Genomic DNA, 21,021 nt, shown 5'->3' on the forward strand with positions numbered 1-21,021 from the left:
CACCCGACGCTGGTTTCTCGGACCCTCCTCTGTCCGTCGATCGTCTTTGGTGTGAAAAACTACGAAGTTACTCGGCGTCGTTATTATCTCGTAGCCGATTTCTATCGGCCCTCCATTATCCGGGGCTCGTTCCGCGTCCCGTTTTCCAGGCGGCGTGGGTGTGCCGCAGCGGTGAAATCTATCGGTAGGTATAACCAGCTGCACCGTGTCTGCGACTGGGAGAAGGACGGGCGAGATTCGATCCGGAAAAAATTGCATCCAGCCACCGGTAAGTCGGACTAACCGGATCTCTGCTCCGCTATCAGGTGTCGTGCTCAATTAATCGCTGATTAGCGCACAGGTACATGCGCGGGACGGAATGCTTGTGATTATATCGTTCGCGGATGTCGTTTGACTGTATTTAGAACGAAAATTTTCAGTCCGAATTGGGTTACAGGGTTAAGGTTAATTCGCGGTGCGGCTCATTTGCGTTAGTTGGTGAAACACCGGTCTCCGAATGCAAATGAGCTTTGAATGATACTTTGTGCTTCAAGTACGACGTACAGCTCAGTGCTCGATAAGCATTCGGTTTTCACTCCGCAATATTTCCTGTATCGTAAAATTTCGCTTAGAGTTTTTATTTTACGATTTACCCGCAACGTTACACTTTCGTGCTTGTGGGTAATACGCGAAAATTGCTCAAAGAGTAAGGAATCAACGCCATTCGTTTCTGTACTTGATACTCTTTACACAAACAACTGCTGTGAGGTATGAACAATAAGGTACGAACAACTGTTGCGTGAAATACTTTCAAAGCAGAGGAGCTTTCGAGCTTCAGGAAAATATTTTGCAATTGAGCTTTAGAATTTAGATATATTAAAACGACAAAATCGTTGAAATTATCAAATTTTGTAAAATATTTTTTCACTCTCAAGCCTTACTGTCCATGAAAATTGATGTTCTTCAAATTTTAAGTGGAATATTGAGTAAAAAGATTTACGAACCGACGAATCGTTTCACGCTTGTTTATACCGATACGACAATCGTGTTTCGTTCTAATTTTATTGTTCGCCGTTATAAGTTCACGATCGAAGGTACCGAGCGAACGGAGAGAAGCGTCGAGCAATAAATAAGCTTTGATAGCGACCCCGATCGACGAATCAGAAATTCTAATTTACCACGCTGCTGGACGTTGCGGTATGTATGGGCTCGTGACGCTTACCGTTACGATTCGAATTCGTTCGCAGAGTCCATAACGTCGTCGTTGCCGTGTCGTTGTATAATATAATTTACCCAACGCGAAGAGGGCACGACTCCTCGTGGATGTCACTTGTAACGCACTTCCGCCGATTGTCAAATATTAATTAACGAATTGATTAGAATAATCGCGTAATCATAATAATTGGAATACAATCACTTAACTTTTGAACTTCAAGGGTCAATTCTCAGGTTCGGGGCAGCCGTTGACAGTAACTTCACTCCGTTCGGTTCCGAATAGGCCGTGATCCACTCGTTGGCGCATGGCGTTCGCACAAGTGTGAATGTGACATCCGAACTTAACGCACGCTGTACCGTGCAGCCTATACACGTGTTTGTTAAAGTCAGGAATCGGTGTCGGTAATTAATTACACGTGCCAATGATCGGAATTAGAAAATATCACTGCGTCAACGATTTAGCATGCTTAGCGTACCCGCTTCCTGCTCGGTGAATCGCATTCTCAATTGAATTTTAAACTATGATCACGGCTCGACTCCACGTGTCTGACTCTTACCCGAGAGTCACTTTCGCCAAAGCACCTTTGGCTCGTAAACGATTTACGGGCTCGATCGAATTAACCTTTCAGACACGAAGGGTTCAAACATTGAACTGTAAAAAGCTACGTTTCCCTCGGGCAATGTCCACCGAACCAAGCATAATTGCAAAGAACACGCCGTGCTGATCTCAAGCTATTTTACTTGCGGTATGAAATGCAGGCGAAGGTACGACATCCGATCAATAGTATTTCTTCTTCTTTTTTTAATAACAAGTAGCATGAACTGGAAAATGGCTTCGTTGTTGGAAAAAATCTTTGATATCGATAAATCGTGCCTACGACGTCCGTGTAATGCGCCTGACGAAAGGATTAATGTCTCTATCGGTAGTCGTCGATGAGGCCAGGGTGTTATTTAAAAAGTGTTTAATATGAGGACGAAACTGGGGCCAGCTCTAATACCGGGTGATTAAACGTAGACGGGATATTAAACCATGTGGCTGCAGCGAACGCCGTAGTCGTAATACATTTTGACAATACACCAGGAGCGCAATAAAGTTTGGCTGTCTAAAGCTCTTAGGGCTCATCCAAGGGGCTCAAGGAATACGTATATACGTATACACACCCCGCAAGGGAGCCCCGCTCCGAGCGGAACGAGATCTTATGAATTTTATTATTTATCGCCGTTTCAGGACCGCGGATCCCAGTTTCGGCTTAAGGAGCACCCTATCTTTTCCCGAAGGTACGTGGACCCCACGGTCACTTGATAATTCACCGCCTACTATTCCGTGTTTCAAACCGCGTTGAAAGATTTCTAGTTGTGATTACTGTAGGTACTGTAAATGGAAATATCTGTTTCAATTTTGGGTATAAAATGAACCAGGGAATCTGGTATGTGATACTGTTCTTTTTGATTATGGTAACTCGTATTATATTTTCCCGTAAAAATTGTGATAATTTGATATTAGTGAGATAATAAATTTACGTCAGTACCTTATTCAACTGAAAAAATTGAAATTATATTAAATAGTTGCTTGTACCGTATTTTATTTCAATACCAACAATTTTCACTGAAAGACATTTTTAGTTCCGGTTACCGCTGGGCCCTTAACTTTTTTCATTTTTTACCATAATCGAAAAATATAGTTCTAGGTAGAAAATGAAAATTAGTTTTCTAGCTGTTACCGGAAAGTCTAGTATTCGTTACTAGTCTTTCTCGTTAAGATCACTGTTGCTATATTGTCTTGTAACTGTTGCGAAAATGTAATGCTTGTGCAACAATAAGTGGATGATAAAGCCTTGTTTAACTAAAAAAGGAGAGTAAACCGAACAAACTGATTATGCGTTGCAATTACCAAAAAGGGATCGACGATAGCGCAAAATGGTTACGCGTACCTCGTTTTTCGTAATTCCAACAATATTCGAACAGTTTTTTTTAACGATTCCTGTTTTACTAAATTTTTCTAGTTACCATAACAAATGAAATTTATCTCATTGTTTAAACCGTTGCAACGGCACCTATTGTTATTAGAATCATCTAGCGGCTGCAAGAAATGAAACTATTCTTTGTCTTTGTCTTTCAACTTGAAATTCCATTTCTATATCTTCTTTTGGTGATTGAAGAAAGTTATCGATCAATTGACAAACTTGCGATCAATAATCTTCAGAAGCATCCCGTGCGATTCGACTGAACTGAAAAATGTGTCTCTCCTTCATATCGCGATCGTTTTCCAACTCATTCCTCTTTCTTTCAGCCCATAAATTGCGCGTTCACTTTGAAACGAGGTGCACAGGTTGAACGCAGGTATAAAATACTACACGCGTGTAAAAGGGATTCGGTTTTAATTTCCGAGCATAAATTCCGTGCGATGACACGCGTATTAGCTAATGCTCAAGTCTCAACGCTCGCTTCTTATTTTCTTTTAAAACTCTCTCTCCCCCGTCTTTCTTTTTACGCATAACCTCTGCCCCTTCAGGCGTACGTGATGCCTTCGTGCTGGCAGCATTAGTTTAGCGGCTCAAATTTCAGTTGGGCCGCGGGTTATATTCGCGAACGACGAGAGCCAAATTCGCCAGAGTTTTGTTCCCGTAATTATCAGAGTGCCGAGACCACCTCTCTAGGAAACTCCTATTCTTTTCGTTCCAAAAGCTTTTATCCGCCTCCTTATTTTCCTATGAGAAACTGAGCTATCAAACATCTGCATTCCCCCCCCCCCCCCCCCTTTTCGTCTCCTTCAAATTCCTCTCCAGACGAATTACTCGATTCTTTCATAAAAGTTCGCCGTGTTAACGGAAACTTAAATGGCTCACCAACGAAATAATTAAACTCGTGAGCCCGTCGAGATTTTCATTTGTATTTTATTTATAGTCGCAACTCTTCAAGTTCGCAACTGCCTCACTTGGAGATAAAATAATTTCTCTTTCAATTGCGCAATTCATTTTATGATAACGAATCATAGGATAAGGTTGAATGGTTGAAAAATCTGATGACACACGTTGAAAGAAATATTTCGTTCACAGTGTCTTCGCATGAAATCCGTATCGAAGCAGTTCAGTTTGCAGGAGAAAAAAAGATAAGTTTCCAGTGAAAACATTTGAAACTTTTGAAAATTTGGCATATTAATTATTTTGTAATTGGTTCGCGCGTTGTTAATCATTAACTTTATTTCTGCGTGGTTCGTGCGCAGGTGCTTTTGGAATTACACCCGCCTGGCTTAAGAAATCCGTGCTCGAGTTATCGTGGCTAAGATTGGTTACTCGACGACTCAGGAACTGTACGCAAAAAATGGAAAGAAATAAATTATCTAAATACAGGAAGTACGGCAAGGTATCCTGTAAACTGTTACGGTTCTGAAAATATTGAACTACGCGGTCTAATTAGTTTGAATTCATGCTCGGTTTTATAGCTTCGGTTATGACTTTCTTTCATTATTATTATTTTTTAAAAATTTTTTTTTACCCAGGAAGCGATCAAGCACGACGTTTTACACATTACGCCACATGTCCGCTTCACCAATTCCACGTTTCAAGTCTATATAATCCCGCGGTTAAGTCGTGTGTATTCGTACATACATGTATAATACCCTTAGCGTTAGCGATTCGTGGTGCCTTGTCACATCTGTCACCGCGAGAAGTTCACCGTTTAGCGGCGTCGGTGGCTCTAAAATAGACACTCGTTCGGTTAACCGTTCTCAGAAAAATGCCCGACTGTCGAGGAAACAAAATTAAAACAGATCGCGAGCGCGTAAATTAGCTGGGACAGCCGGTCCGCCGAGATTATCGTAAACGACTCACTGCTGCTGCTGCAGTTCGAGTCGCTGCGCTGCATTATAAATGCATATTCTCATGCAGCACGCTGCGACCACGTCTTCAAATTCGTGAACACTGCACGCTCTCTGTGCAGAAAATTCTCCCTCGGTAAAACACGATCGCGAGATCTTGGGATAATGGTAGCCAGATGATTTTTTTCCCTCGATCACTGCGCTCGCGTCGTATTATGAGAAGCATGTCAGGCTTCCCGCGGGGACATTACGTGTATTATATTCCAAAGTACGCCACAATTTTGCAACGTTAGATATACCTGCTCGATCGAGTAAGTATTGTAATGTTCGAATGTATCGAATGTTGCGAAACAGCCAGACGATCTGATCACTTTATACGCTTCACCATCGACAGAGAGGCGTAACTGAAAGTTACTCGAAATCGTAACGTGGCGTGTTAGTGATGGATTATACCCGAACGGCTAGTTTAATTTGCAAAAATTAACAGGCAACGCGATGGCCGAAAATACCAGCAGACTAATTTCGGAACGCGTCGCTTCATTTATTTTCCACCTTACTTTTTTATCTCACCTACTAGCCGCTATGAGATTGTACCGATCATCTCACGTGTAACGTGCGTGTCAATTAGTATTTCACCAAGAGAATTATATACGGCAAATCCGAACTTAGAAAAGCTAGGCAACGATATACGTATGTACCAACTATTTCCGAGAATTACGACAACGTTTATAATTTGATGCTGCATAACGTTGCAGCTCTATGCAGTCATTAGGAGATTGAAAAAAGCCTGCTATAGACGACTGCCGACAAATCTTCTCTCGTGACTAGGCTCATAGCTCTTCGGACGAAACTATTATACTTACATAGAAAAGCGTACCCGCGTATAAGGATCAGAAATGGTACGGCTTACTCTGTACAGACTTCGTCACCGGTGGAACGGCTTGCGGCGAGTGACAGTTTTGGTTAGAATGAATAACGAGCTGCGCGCGATTTGTGCAAGAATTGAGGTAAAGAGTAAAGCGAAATAACAAAATGAAAAGAAAAACAAGTTGGGCATAAACGAATAAAATAATGTGCAATAATATACGGTTGTGTGTAAAATTGCCCGGGGTAAACTGCAATACTGACTCTATTAGGAGCATAAAAGGTTAGCTCGCAGATATCCGACATGATTTAACCAATGCCCTCGTACTTAGGAGGATATCATCTGGACGACGGTAGGTCCCTGCCTGCAGGACTATACGTCCGGTACGCGAGACTAATTGGTTCATAAATCAACCTCTGCTAACTCTCTACCTTCTCTATATACCTACCTACTCATAGGTGCGCAGAACGGCGTCGGTATATCCTCTCGGTCTCGATGAGCCTCCGCAACGGCTTCGGCGAACCCCGCAGGTAGGGAACCACGGAACCACATCTTCGATATCTCTCCGTACCGCGAATTCGCGCGGTGTTGAAACTTGGCATTTTTTTATTTATTTATTTATTTATTTTTTTTCGATTTTATTCAATGTATCGTAATTCTTGCACCTGATCGTTAATCCGCCAATGAATCAGAAGCATCTCTTAAGCGAGAGAGCAATCTTTCTGTACTGCAATGAATGGTACGATCATTTTTCCGGAAGTTGTACGCTGGCCAGACTTATAAATCGTAAGATTTCTCTCCGATTAGAAAGCGGCAACGCTGTAGGCTTGGAAAATTGAGGGATACTCCTGCGAAATGCAAGGTGAAAATCTGATCCTTGCAAGTTATACGTCGTGTACGCGTAGGTACCAGTTTAAATACTTTTCAAACCAAATCGGCAACTTAAACATTTGCTGATGTGACAATCAGACTTACCGCCAATGTTTAGACCGCACGTTCGTTCGTTGAAGCCCACTTCTTTCCCCCAAGATAGTCAAAACCGAGATGTGTGAACACTTCGCGGAATGATCTGAAGAAATGGAAGCTACGAACGTTTTGTAAGAATACCGTTTTATCGTCGGATGTTATCTAGACTTTGAAAACTACTTTATACTTTGCCAAGATTAGAAAATTCAAATCAATTATAATTGTTTCTTCAACGAGATCCAAAAATTTGTTCTAACTTGTCGATCCGCAGAGAAATGCTCACCATACAAAAAGTTTGCACTTCACCAGATATTTATGGAATAAGAGTAGTTTTACGGTATTCCTAGAGGTATAATAATTAAGGATCGCAGACGAATAGCGGTACAGCTGGTAAGAATGATGGCGGTCGGCATGATCGGTACAATTCCACCGTCGTCGTTGTCTAGTCGGAGTCGAGCGGTGGGCGAAAATGAAGCGATGCAAAACGAGAAGGAGATACAGAGAAAGACGAAGAGATACGTAGAGAGAGAGAAAGAGTAAGAGTTTCGAATTTTCGCAGCTAATTAATTGCGCTTATTTTACGGCTTGGTCAATGGCGCTCGGGGCGCCAGAGATTGAAATTAATTAGCAGCTAGTCGGCGTCGTGCATCTCCATAGGTGTATATATGTGTATAATATGCATACATATTTATATACAATACATACATTTACGTATAACGTATACATGTACGTACGTACGCATGTGCTTATACGCGTATCACCACCATTCAGCGTCTCGTTGCAGATTCTCGCGGGCCATTTCAGCCTGGCGCGTTAATTGGCGTGCAGAGCAATTAATTCCTACAAGGCTCGCCTATGCGATTCGCCAAGCGAAGCCCCCACGAAGGCCGGCGATGCGCCTGGGGAGGGTCGTCCTAGTCCGCGTCCTCCGCATCCTGCAACTCGGTGCCGAGATCGGATCGTCACGGGCAGGTACCTATCCCAGGATACCAATCAAACTCGATACGTGCTTGCAACGGTGGCTCACGAGGAGCTTGTCTTCAGCTGCCGCGGAGTTAATCCCGTGGAAAAAACAGATTACATGCCTTTAAGTGACCCGCAGCCTGCTCTTCTCCAACTTCCTTCTGAAGCTACGGGCCTTTTCGTGTCCCGTATAAACGCGAGGGTCGCTTTATGCCCCGTACACGTGTACGTTAAGAGACGGTCAGGTTTATATCTCACTCGCTTACGTATGCGCGCCTGTAATATATTAGGCATATATGACGTCCCTGTACACAACGCCCGAGCGAGGTGCATCAAGGCCTGCTCAATTGGCTATGAGGTCTCCTGCGTCGTTAACCGGACGTCTCAATTTTCTTCACCGGCTTAATGACCAATCGTTAAGTGCCGGTTAGTTCTCTCCACTTCGACTCTTCGAACCGGATCAGCTCACCTCAAATCGGCCCCGGCGAAAGGGCGGACGCATCATCAGCCCGACGCCGTGCATTCGGCTCTAATAAGGTCAGTCGAATACGCATCCATTTATCCGTATTACGACGCGGCTCCGTTTCGATTGGGGTAATAATATCGATCATCGACTGTCGGGCCGGCTGTCGAAACTTTCACTGTCGAGACGCGAGGCGATTGATGAGCGTCAAAAATTGTCAAACACGTTTTTACAGTGCTTAGCACGTTGGAATTCTTATTCCGCTCGACTTTGTCAAGGTTTTTAGTCACTGAAAATAGAATTACACAAGTCGTTATCGACTAGCGAAGACTATAATATGTAGGCACACGATGCAGGTGAATATTATTAGCCATGAATCGTTTATACGAATCATTGTTCACGCCGCTATTTTGCAATTAGAAGTTGTTTCCTGGTTAGATTTGCATTCGTTCGCTCGGAGGATCGGTAAACTGGGTTAAATGTGTAAGGATAGCTTGATTAAGGCACCAGGCTGCATTGTCTACGTCGTCATTGTGTGACCGATATTCTAATCCTATTCTGACATTTGGAGTAGCCAAAGAGGGCCTTGAAGACTGGGCACGTGCCGACAATTTACGCTGATTTTCAGCTTCGTTTTGCATTGTAAATTATCGGTCACGAATTTAGTAGTAAGACCTGAGTAATGGTAAATTCATATTAATACTACACCTAGTAGTTAACGCTTATTGTCGAATAACTGGTCGATCAAACGGGAAAATCATTTCCTGAAGTAAAATCGATAGTTCGTTGGAGGTTTTACGTGAGAAGAAGCCTAACCGATTAATACTACAATTAATTGTGAAAGTGTTTTTGTGATCCGAGCTATCCGGACATTCGGATATCCGCATTGCTCGGATCCGTCAGTTATAAAACTTCAAATCCGGATAATTCGAGTATCCGAATAGTTCGAGTATCCGGATAATTAGTATATCCAGAACAATTTGTACAAAATTAAAAAGTAAACTGCGTTCACACCACAAGTTTAAGAAATTTGAATGACAAATGCATACTTTTGTAACAAAGTTTTATAAAATTGTGAGTCAGCTGTCGGATTGACATGGAATGTATGGTAATTCCACTTAGCTGTATGCAGAAATTATACCCCTGCTCAACTTCTGCGCAGAAAACTGTAGTGAATTCGCAAACATTTTCAAGAGTATACATATACATATATATATATATATACATAAAATAGTAGTTATAAGTAACACGTAGCTGTGATATTTGTAGTAAAACCATCTTAACACGAAACCGATCTATTCGTATTATAGAATATTCGAAGATGATCTGAGCTTTAATTTAATGTTTTGAGTAATGATTCCACTGTTCAAATTATGGAAACTTCATCGTAGTTATTTCTGATCGTTTTTATTATGCATCTTACACTTATATCCAATGAAAACACTGTAAGCTTTCGAAGCGATGCCCATCATCATGTTTTGGTGATGAACGGCTTATCGGTGTTGCGAGAGCACTTCGCCAATTTATGCATAAAATTTGGTGGCAAGATTATTTCACACGATTGAGATCCAACCACGATTCTGTTAAGCTAATTAGCATTAACTTTCGATCGTTAACTATCCGACCGGCTGTTCACTCGATCAAATCAGTCATTAAGAGTTCAAACCGCAGTGGAATTAATTGAAACTGAAATTGGATATCTATATTGGAAATGGTTCGAAATGATTCAATATCAATTTAAAGCCACTTCAAATGTCATTGAGCCCTGAAGCTTAAAATGCAGGATATCCATGTAATGGATGAAAATTAAAATCTATAAAAATTGTCCAAGAGTAAATGCAGTAACTAGAAATAAATTGTGAACGAGTTCAACTGTACCGAAAGTTCGATTATTTGTAGCCATGAATTTCCAATTGTGACGTGCAGCTCACCCTATCTGTTCAAGAAAATTCCAACCATTACTTTGGCGCATCGACGCACGCTAAAAAGAATATTCAACCAAGTAAACTACGATGGATAAGTTGACGCTCACGGTTATCAGCAACAGGACTTTTTCATCGAGTACCAACTCACGGTGTACGACGATAGTCACTAGATCCACGGCCTGGTATGTGCGTGACCGAAGCTTTTGCCTAATGGAGCTTTTCGAAAGTGAAAATCGACGAGATAAGTTCATCGTCAAGCGGCATCCTCTGCGTCGTGCAGCTTAAGTCGGTAGACGGTCGGTATGTAAAGACGACGAGAACTAATGTTACCATCACGTGTATCCAGATGGTTAATGCAGTGTTGAATATTATTGCAAACGCGTAATGATCACCGGTTAAAATTTTCGTGTATCGCCGTTTAGACGCCGTATATCCTACACAGCTCGTGAAATTATAAAGTTCTACTTATGTACAATGTAACTTATGTACTTACTTAGTCTAAGATACATGACTAAAATTTTCATCGCCAGCAAAAACGGGGCTGATACTGAAAATAAATTTTACATGCTTTAATTTACGTTGAATTTTCGAGGCTCATTCAACGCCGGTGCGTTTTTAGCTGCAAACTTAGATTATCTCACATAAAAATACTATTTGCACATAGTTATTTGAAATTAAAAAATGCGCAGTTGTTATTTATACTTCAGTCCATGCGGCACCAAAAATCGGTGAACTTTAGGCAATCATTATCACGAAAGAAATATAGAAACAATTTTCAAAATAATCTGGGAATTTCGTCACCTGTACTGTAATGCTAGTTTAAAACATGGAAAAAATAGGTATGTCTACATAATTTTTTTCTGTATTTATGGAGAAAATATCGACACTCCTGCCATAATCATACAGCATTTTTGATTAAACTTAACACTTAGTGCGCACTGAGTGCAGCCAGTGGAAATTACTGTTGGATAATTTCAATTATTATTCTCATTCTCACCAACTCTGAATACAGAGTTACACATACTTGTTTTAATAAAATATCCTATTTTATGTGTCCAATTTTAGATATTATGTATCGACGTGTCTCAACGTAGAAAAAAGGCAGTTGACTTCAGAGGATTTAATCTGAATGACGCGTAGCAAATTTTTCACATTTGGTAAAAGAACAAGGTACAAAAGTTTATGAAGAAGAGAAAGAGCATCCGAGGCAATGTTGCTATTTTAAAAATAATACTATTTGGAGGAGGCACCCGAGCCAAAAATCAATACTTTCCATTCATTTATTGTGACATCGCCAGACATTGGGCATAAATTAATTTAATATGTTTATAAGCTACAATATTTGATCTCAAATATCATTAATTTCAAATTCCGTGCTCGCTCTGCTCGCAATCCCCGCCTTCTGCCCCCACCCCTCGCGACTTCGGAAATACTTAAATAGTATGGGAATTGATGAGAATAACGTCGAATCGTTTGAAATCGTTAAGGATGTAATGAAAATTCTTCCCCAATTCATGAAAATCCTATTTTTGGTAGAATTTTTTTTTCGCTTTTACACATGCGTTTAAAATAACATAAAATATTTCACGAGGAGCCAATGAAAATTTTTTCCAAGTATGTCACTAATGTAAAGTAGATTGTGACGCTTGTCAAATTTTTTGAATATCTCCAGGATTTGAAAAAAACTTGAAACCAGAATATGTCAGAATCCCATATTATTCTAATGGGCAAAGGTTGATCCTTAGAAGTACTTTTTCCTCTCGGAATAGAATTTTTTTTTATTTATTCGGAACTAAATTAGGAGACGAATGAAAAAAAGTTGTATTAAGAGTCCGTCTAGTGACCACATTCTAATTTTCATCGCCAACCTCCTTAATTGAGGTAGAAATGAGGTTGCAACGGTATTGACGATCCATGATATTGTTGTTGCAGTTTCCCGCTCCGTCGATAGTCGATTCGGCACAATATTTCGTCAATAGATGCTACACGGTAGAGGCGTAGTCTCTGCGATACTTTCCTCTCGTGTAGGTAGGCTTTGGTTTGGCGTATTTTCCCATCTTCGGGCTCCGGGAGGGAGGGCCACGGGTTGGGAAGAAACAGAAAATTCAACAAAAGAAAGTATAACTAATAATGACTTAATTATTGGGAGATTATAGGTCAACCAAATACTTCTGCATATGCGGTCCATGTACGATATTAATATATGTGATCCGTTTAGGATTAATACGTGATATATACTATATATTTTATAATTTTCTAGGAAACAAACTAGATTATCTACAATAATACGGCCATGATATAAAAGTAGAAGAATCATTCATTTCGAAATGGGATTCTATTCGACACGCGCTCGATGTACTCCATAACATTAATATTCATAATTATTCCGAAAACTTTTCATTTGCTCTCTCGATCTTGAATTTTCGTAGGCATAGAATCAGAACGCTGTTTTAGCTAGTCGCAAGTGAAGTATCTACGTTGGGTAGAGAAGCAGAATTGTTTTCGAAAAGTGTTCGGATGGAAAAAAATTCAGAGTAACCGTAATACATCACGGATGCGCTAATTTTGATATGAGACAGTATTTAACGCAGTGTCCTGATTTAAAGACCTAAAAAGGTGATTGACGGCGATTTTGTTTTTTTAATGGGGAGAGAGAGGACGAAGCTTCTTAAAACTTCGAGTATACTTTAACACACATTTAGGTGGTAGGAGGTGAACGGAGGTGGTCGTGGAAGACGAGGATGCCGAGGACGACGAGGGGGTGGAGGAGGAGGAGGAGGAGGAGAAGGAGGAGGGGGACGAGGAGGACGAAGGTGGTTGACGGTAGTTGGAGATGATCGGAGGTAGTTGGGGGTGGTTGGCGGTGGACGCGGTTACGCTCCTTCTCACGGGGATGATCGAGCTGATCGACCTTTCTAAGTCGAATGGGCTACAGTTTATACACAGCGTGTCTTCTTCAATGCGAAAGGTTGTCTGCAAATTTCATAGTGGGTGGTGCACTGGTTCAGAAGATATATTGACAAATAATCACACAGTGACGAGAATTCGGTTCCAAGTTCGCGGTGCAGCGAGTTATTTGCTCACCCTGCGCGTGGCACTGCTGCGCACTCGAGCGCGATCTTCAATTGTTACGCGTGTTGTTTATAACCTCAGTTGACGACTTTTTCTCAAGGAGTATATTTCGGTCTACCACTTATTACAATTCCTGACATAATATGTGAGCTCCGTACTACCGGCCAATATTTTTGAAGCATATTCATCCAAGGTAAGAATTCAACGATGCGTTGCCTGTCTGTTTGGAGAGATGACAATAGATACTGGATCGTTGGATGTGGGATCCACGAATTGTTCATAGATGGCTATGGCGAGGAAGCGGGATGCTTATAATAATTGATTAATAATTAAAGATCCTTTATTCGAGGAAGATACAGAGGCGATGCGATCTGTATCGCAAGAGAACGATAACTGACGATTTACAGGCGAAAATACACATTGATGATATACGGATATGATTTCGGAACAGTATAGAGAATAGGACATAGATACAAAGCACATTTGTTTTGAGTCGCGACACGGACAAGCGGCTAGATTTGAAGTAGGGACGGACAGGCAAACATTGTACGCGAGTGTAAGTTCATATATGATGATTTGAAATACTTCTGTTTCAACTTATGCATTGATACTTTGCCGAAACAGTATCGTAATACCGACCGTATAACTTTAACCGTTCATACCGCCACGTTATGCTGTACGTATGAATGAGAAATTTCACAGTTCCATGTAAACTATTACTCGTAACTTTTGAAATACTTTTCCGTCCACTACGAAACTCATAGACAATCTTTGGTATTGAAAAAGACATAAGAATCACCGAATCTCTTTATTCTAGTTTACGAGTGTCAATCTTTTTTTTTTATTTGTTGCAGACAAAACAAACCCGTCCTATTGCTCGGCTTCTTCTTATTATAAGTTGTACATTTTTAATTGTTCTAGGGGTGTCGCCAAGTATAACAAGCTATTTGTTCACTTTACTTTTTAAAATTGTCTGTATATTCAGTAATACTCATGCTAACAACTCGTTTGTAGCTCAGCTCTAACTCACGCAGATTTGCCAGTTCTGATTTACATTTATTTTTACAAACCTTATATTTATATCCGGTGTATATTAGGTTAGATAATTTTGGGAATAATGTACAATATAATATGACTAGAAAATTTATTTCAAATTACTGGTCGAACATAAGTATCGGATCAATGCATGTGCACTATTTCAATAGACAATAGAAATGAAATTTCTTGACCTCGTTGAAGAACATTCTCTTGGAATGTATTTTTTTTTTTTGTTACATCATCAGCAGAATTTGCATACAATACAAAATTGCTTGAAATTCACGACAATACAAAACTCGTAAGTGCAATGACAATGTTCATCTTACAATTAGTAATATGTAACACACAAGTGCTAGCTGCATCAAGCAAACTCGATATTTGTATCAAAATTAGATATGGTCACATTCCCTCTGCGGGTATTCAAAGAATAGCAATATCTACTACAACCTAACGTTGACTGAAAATATATACATATCAGTCAACGGTATGCGTGAATTCTAACGTACCGACGTTAGAGCAATATGCTCCAAGTTAACAATCTAACGCAGTCGAATTATCTGCCCATGTGACGTTTTATGTTGCAAAAGTTTGCCGTTAGATAGCGCTACGTGCCACAAGCTTCTAATCACATTGCCTAGTGCAGTGGCCATATTCTGTACAAGAAAGCACCAATAAACACTATATTATACTATACTAATCACATTTTCAGAGTGAAGAAATACAAGCAAACACTGTAGGATTTCAAGAGCTATAAATGTCTCTCAACCTGGAGAAAGTATCGCTGTCCTTCGAAAGAATAAAACTTATTTTGATTGTACTGAAAAACTTGACACTCATAGCTGAGGCACTCAATGTTAATTGTGAGTAACGAGACTCTGTTTGCTTTAAAATATCTGAATTATTATCCTTGTTCCAATGCATATACATATGTACAGATATATTTAGCACAGAAATATAGACTGCGGAGCAATGGTCTAGAAGTCAAGCAGTCCTCATTCGTGCTGAGTGTAATTCCACTCCACAGGAAGGACACTCGAAGGAGTTGTCGACAGTGAAACGTGCCTTCATACAGTAGTAGCAGAAAATATGTTCGCATCCTGCGTGCCTCGGTAGATTAGGACTCTGATCACATTCCGGACATTTTGTGTCGAACTCCAATTTGGGGGCGACAGATCTGCCAATAATTTTCCTCGTCCACCAGATTCGCTTGATCCTCTGCTTGATGAGGTGAACATTCACCATCGGTAGGCCGATAGTGAATAATTCAATCAAACTGTGCCACAATAACTCTCTCGTCATATAAGAGTAACCGATGTTTCTTGGCCGTTGCGTCGTTGTCGGCCGATTGTATATTCCCAGTACTCTTTCGATGATGTTAGGCTGATTTCCTTGGTTCAGAAAAACCAAAATATTGACAAAAGTCAGTAATCGAACAGTTGTAGATATCCAATCGAGGAATCGACGGATTTGGTTTCCCCTCTCCACACTACCAATCAGTCTATTATCGATCATCTTCTCCTGAAGATAACCGGGCACAACGCTAAGAACAATATAAAGAATCGCCTTTTTCTTGTTATATTTATCGTAGTGGAGGTTCAGCAGCTGCTGTCCGAAGGTAGAGTTTCCGTTTCTGAGAGAATAATTCCATACGACCACTTTCAACAGGGCGTTAATTTCTGGCTGCCATTTCCCAATCGTTCCAGGTGTGCACAACTTCGATATCTCGGTAGTCTGCTGCCGTAGGATGTGGTAAATTTCCTTATCAAGTTGAGACGCGTCAATCTGGTTGATCCGCGACACGTAAGCCGATGTTGCCATGACGCTCTTTCGTCTGCGAATCATTAGAACCATTGTTTACATTCGATCGGCTCTTTTAGCACCGTGATGAGTGAGAAAATATCAGGTACAATCATATTCAAATTATTTTACTAGTACAAGAGAAACCCGATAGTATCCAAAGCATTTATTCCTTTCTATTACTACAAAAATATAAAATAACGATCTAGAAATAATCTTCAATCCTTGATAGATCGACATCAAAATCAAGATCGTCAATATTGGCAGTTTGAAATTCGCGCTCGGCGCGTGCGCAGCGTCCGAAAAATTCTCTGATACACTTACCTGGTGTATTAACCGTTTATAAAGTATAAAAAATCGTCGATACCGACAGCAATCGAAACCGATCCAGGATCGTGTACGAAGCCTCGCATCAAGACGTCTTCGAAAGCTGTCCGGCAGTATAATATGGTCGAATATGCGCGTCGGTTCGCCTACGCCTTAGGAGAGCAGCCTCGTCGTTGATCGTCTGCGCTAGTCAGCGCTAGTCACTGACAGGACTGGGAACCCGAAGTTCGGCGGTCTTGCTGTCTGTCAGAAGTCAAGGTTATTCGCGGATTACCGAGGGAAGGAAGGGTCGTAGTCGAGTGAACGCGTGCGAGTGGTTTAAATACTTTGAATCGCGGTAAAAGCCAGGCAGCGACGGTCGGCGGAGAGATAATCGGCGGGTGGCCGTGAATCGAGATTCGAGGTTATACGAGGCTCGGCTCGAGACTCGAGGGATCCATGTTGCCGCTGGTGGTGTGACGTCATCGCGGTGTGTTTGTTGCGAGTGTCGTTCCTCCTATTCGCGAGTTTTCAGTTTCCTGCGCCGAGTGGCGCGACGATGTTTTGCTCTTAGAACCGCCGGCTCCTCGGCTATTCTCTGCCACCGTACGGCGACGATTTTCTTCGGCACCGCCGCAACACGGACGGAAGAAAATTCGCCTCTGTCACGTGCCCGAGTTTCCGTACCTGGGGAGTGGTCCGTACTCAACACTCGTCGCGGTGAGTAACCGGAATTAAACCGTTGTACTTTTTTTTTCTTTACTCCCCGCTTCCGCAGGTGGTAGCATTGATCCGCACCGCTGCGCTGACAGGTTAACCTCAAATTCTGGCAGCGCTAAATCCTCCGGCCATTTACCGAAAGCCTCGTACGCTGTTTACCCAATTTTCGACCGCATGCCCGATTCCCTCTCGTACGCCCGGCGGCCCGAAATCGAACGTCAATGTCGAGCCATAACCTCGCCAGGCGCCACCTTCGCACATGTCGACTCCCTGTTTCGCCTCCTCTATGACCCTGCATCCCCCTCCCCACCCCCTCTCTCTCTCTCTCTCTTGACTCTTCTTTGCTACACGGTCTCCTAATCGTTTCTCACTTCGGACGCGACGATGCCGCCGGGACGAAGTGTCAGATTAGGTGCAACATGCGTACGGACACCTTGAATTCAATTCCGACGAAGGTTAAGCAGAGAATTCACATCGCATTTGAATATAAATATTCATTTCATCCATCGTCCGTTATTCTCTACACGCTTCTCTTGTTTTGACGATGTAATCATTTTTTTTTTTTTTTATCGCTTTTTCTTTCGTCAAGATTATGTGGATATATACGCACTCAGGCTCCGGCTCGCATTTCGTGTGGTACACAATCCTTCGAGTCATTGTATATCATATGTACAATCTGCGGTCTTTTACGTACTCGGTTTACTCGTTGCATAATTTTACTCTTTCCTCTTTCTGCTCGTAAAGAATGAGCAGCATTTCATTTTTCTAGATTGCCTTTACAGGCGACGGTGTGTTTCATTAGCATATGTAATGTATTGGCAAATTTTTTCAAATTTTTTCTCTCGAACGATAAATCGACTGAAGTTGAAGAAGCTAGCGAGCAGAGTTAGCTGCCAAACGTGGTAAACTTTTTGCAAATAGAAAAATTCAGTTCAGTTTTATCCTCATAATTCTATAAATGTATCGGGGGGTCGATGATATTTCACAAATTTTTGACTTCGGATTTCATTACCTTATGCGAATGAATATTGAAACGTTTGGCTGATAATTCTGGCTGCCAGCTTCAGCCTCGAATAATATAATTCACATGGTAGCTATGTTATTACTTAAACTCGTGAAAAGGGAAAGCTTCTATAATAGTGCGTAATCGAAACACGGAAAATACGTACAAAATATATACATATGGATATTATTTTCCCATGAATTTATAAGAATATATTGCAGTATATGTATGTTAGGCTTTCCTTTACACTATGCCGAAATTTCTTGTTCAGAATTAAGTGTGAAATTGACGATCGATGCCGACGAGTACGTAGGTGTTATAGTCATGATATACTCTATTATGGTCATCGCGTTACGTGCATGAATTTATTGCACATTTTTACACCGTCTAACAGAGTAATGAAATTCCATCTAAACGAATCTTTGACGACGCATTTTTAGCCTCAAAGGCGTTGTAGATAATTAATTACTAACGTGATTATACGTAACAAGATATTTCCTGTCGCTGATGAATGATCAGCTGTTAATTCGATTGATACACAGGGTTGCGTTTGTGCTATAAGTTTACTTATTTTGTTTCGTTTTATTCACTCGCTTCCGGTAATTCATAGTCCTTCCAAAAATCTATTCAAACATCGAATTTCTTTTCGATCTACAGTTATTTGTAAAGCTGTTTTTCGTTTTGCTTTGCCAAAACTTTCTCACAGTGACCAACGTGGAAAAACAGCTGACCGTCTTGCTAATTATGAAACGAAACCGGTCAGTATATTCTTAATTATTCGAAAGTTAACGCCGATTATCATTTTTATCAACCTGCAAAGAGACCCCCTTGGTTTCTTTATCTACATTATGTAGTAAAAAAATTATGCCACCGGCAACCGCATTACATAATAATAATAATCCGTACACTGCTGGAAGAACTGAGCCGGTTGTAACGAAGAATCGATCATTTCTGTCCCTTTTCCTTATGTGCCTCTTTTGAAATCAGGTGATCAAAACAATATTACGTACTTCAGCGTGTATAACGGCTTCGTCTAGAGTAACAGTCGCGAACGAAGTGAATAGTATATTATAAACACTTTTCTAAGATCCGGTACATAGAAAGAAATATGTGGCATTTGCGTTTTACGACAATTACCGATGAATGAATTTTAGAATATATATTAGGATGGTCGTTAATTTTCAGCATATACTTCTCACCCCCGGAACGATAGATAATGACGAAAAAATTGTTTGTGAATTTTTTCAGATTTTTAACTAGATCGGCAAGAGTGCCGAAATCGATTTGAAATTTAAACTAATAAAAATAAAGATCTCAATTTCCGAGCAAGAAAGAAGAAAACTATTATTTTGTTTTTTTTTCCGCGTTTGTTCGACAATTAAAAAAAAATTCACATATATCGTCCCGAAATTGGAAAGGGTGTCGAAATCAATCTGACCAGTGAAAAGCGTTTTAGAGACCACCACGCTGCATTTTCTATCTAAATTGTTCCGTTTTTTTTGTCGTTTTCGATTTTTCCTTTTTCCGACCAAATGAAATGAATTGAATAATAACTCACTTCTTTTTTACTCAAAAAATGAGTTGTTTTTTATTTTTCAATTCAAAATCGATTTCGTCATCCTCTCCAATCAAGCTAAAAATTTGAAATAGTCCACGCACTGTTTTCTCGTGATTGTCTATGGATTCCAAGGGTGAGAAGTATAACTTGGAAATTAACGTCCACCTTAATTTATATGTGCGTATACATGTATATAAATATATTTAAACATATTCAAGCTTTGCATCGCCTACTCGTTACACCAGAAACGGCTTATCCGCTACGCCGTTAATTACCGCTGTGCAAACATAAAAATGCAGTGAATTTAGGGAGCAGTTTGAAAGGTCAGCGTTAATTATAACCCGGCCCTGTAAAAGAACGATACCATACCTTCCCGAAGGGCGACATATTCGTTTATTCTCGTTTATCCTATTATTCGTCGATGCAGAAATTCATCTGCAACAAAGTTTTATTATTTTATAACCGATATACACGATCGCCATATTCATCGATATCGGCGATTTAACCGTCGAATCCCCGTTGGCTACAGGTAATTGCACGTTGTTCGATTGCGAGCGAAATTGTCCCTTCTCCCACGGTGTTATCAGCTTGCCGAGCCCCATGTGCCAAACATGCCACTGGACAATCTGAGATCCGTTGACCCGTTAAAATCCGAACTGTTGTGTGGGTATCGATCCCAGTTCCGTTATTTCTTCCGTTTCTCCCCTCCGCAGGCGGCTGCGAATCGTATTAAGTCGTAAATTTCCTCCTCCGATTCTCAATGTGTGTTTTTTGCAAGCTCGTTATGTACTTGGCTTTCGCATACGTGTGTAATGTGTATAGTAATAAATATCTGAAACCGCAGGATTCCTCCTCTACCCTTGTTATTTTTTTTTTTTTTTTTTTCTTTTTCGCATTCAAGTTATTTTTTTTCACTCGCGTTAATGAACGAAATTTCGAGCTCCCGATCGGACGACCGCTGGTAATTGGTCTGATATTTAAATGGACCAATTTGCATTTAAACTTCTCTCCTGATAGCTGTTCCGACGCGAATATCATACGTATATATGTATATATATGCTCAATTCTACAGGCGATTGTGTAGATATGTTATATATCGTAGCTTCGTGCCAAAGGGGGAATAACGAATGTCGAAGATCTCGTTATATCAGATGCTGAAATATGTTGTTTTTGATATTAAAAATACGTTGTGTCTACTTTATATCGTATATTCGGTGTACAAATTTTCGACATCTCCGTCTCACCACGTATTTTACGCAGTACGACATGCTTCGATTTTATTTTTTGTCTTCGGTAATATTTCACGTGTCTGTCGCTTTATTTTTCATGAAATC

The 21,021-nt window shown here is 40.7% G+C and overlaps 2 protein-coding genes across 10 annotated transcripts in view; one reads left to right on the forward strand and one right to left on the reverse strand.

The window, feature by feature from the left end:
- Positions 1-14,080: 14,080 nt before the first annotated feature.
- Positions 14,081-16,888, reverse strand: LOC107224982 (peroxisome biogenesis factor 2). Its single transcript, XM_015665268.2, has 3 exons — positions 16,754-16,888; positions 16,425-16,670; positions 14,081-16,134 (listed from the first exon to the last, which is right to left on the reverse strand). Exon 3 carries the CDS (start codon positions 16,119-16,121, stop codon positions 15,285-15,287), a length of 837 nt encoding a protein of 278 aa, XP_015520754.2. The 5' UTR covers positions 16,122-16,134; positions 16,425-16,670; positions 16,754-16,888; the 3' UTR covers positions 14,081-15,284.
- Positions 16,889-16,922: 34 nt separating this feature from the next.
- LOC107225375 (stress-activated protein kinase JNK) overlaps positions 16,923-21,021 on the forward strand; it is a 163,560-nt gene continuing 159,461 nt past the window's right edge. For 8 of the 9 annotated variants that reach the window (XM_046729785.1, XM_046729787.1, XM_046729786.1 and 5 more), the window contains exon 1: positions 16,923-17,126. The gene's annotated coding sequence lies outside the window, so the exon portion shown is untranslated. The remainder of the gene's footprint in view (positions 17,127-21,021) is intronic. The other variant, XM_046729798.1, reaches the window with a different exon arrangement.

This window comes from Neodiprion lecontei, chromosome 1 (assembly GCF_021901455.1).
Source record: "Neodiprion lecontei isolate iyNeoLeco1 chromosome 1, iyNeoLeco1.1, whole genome shotgun sequence".
NCBI classification, from domain to species: domain Eukaryota; kingdom Metazoa; phylum Arthropoda; class Insecta; order Hymenoptera; family Diprionidae; genus Neodiprion; species Neodiprion lecontei.

Coding starts and splice junctions, on each gene's coding strand:
- LOC107224982 (XM_015665268.2), bottom strand. CDS start 16,121: ATGGCAACATCGGCTTACGTGTCGCGGATCAACCAGATTGACGCGTCT.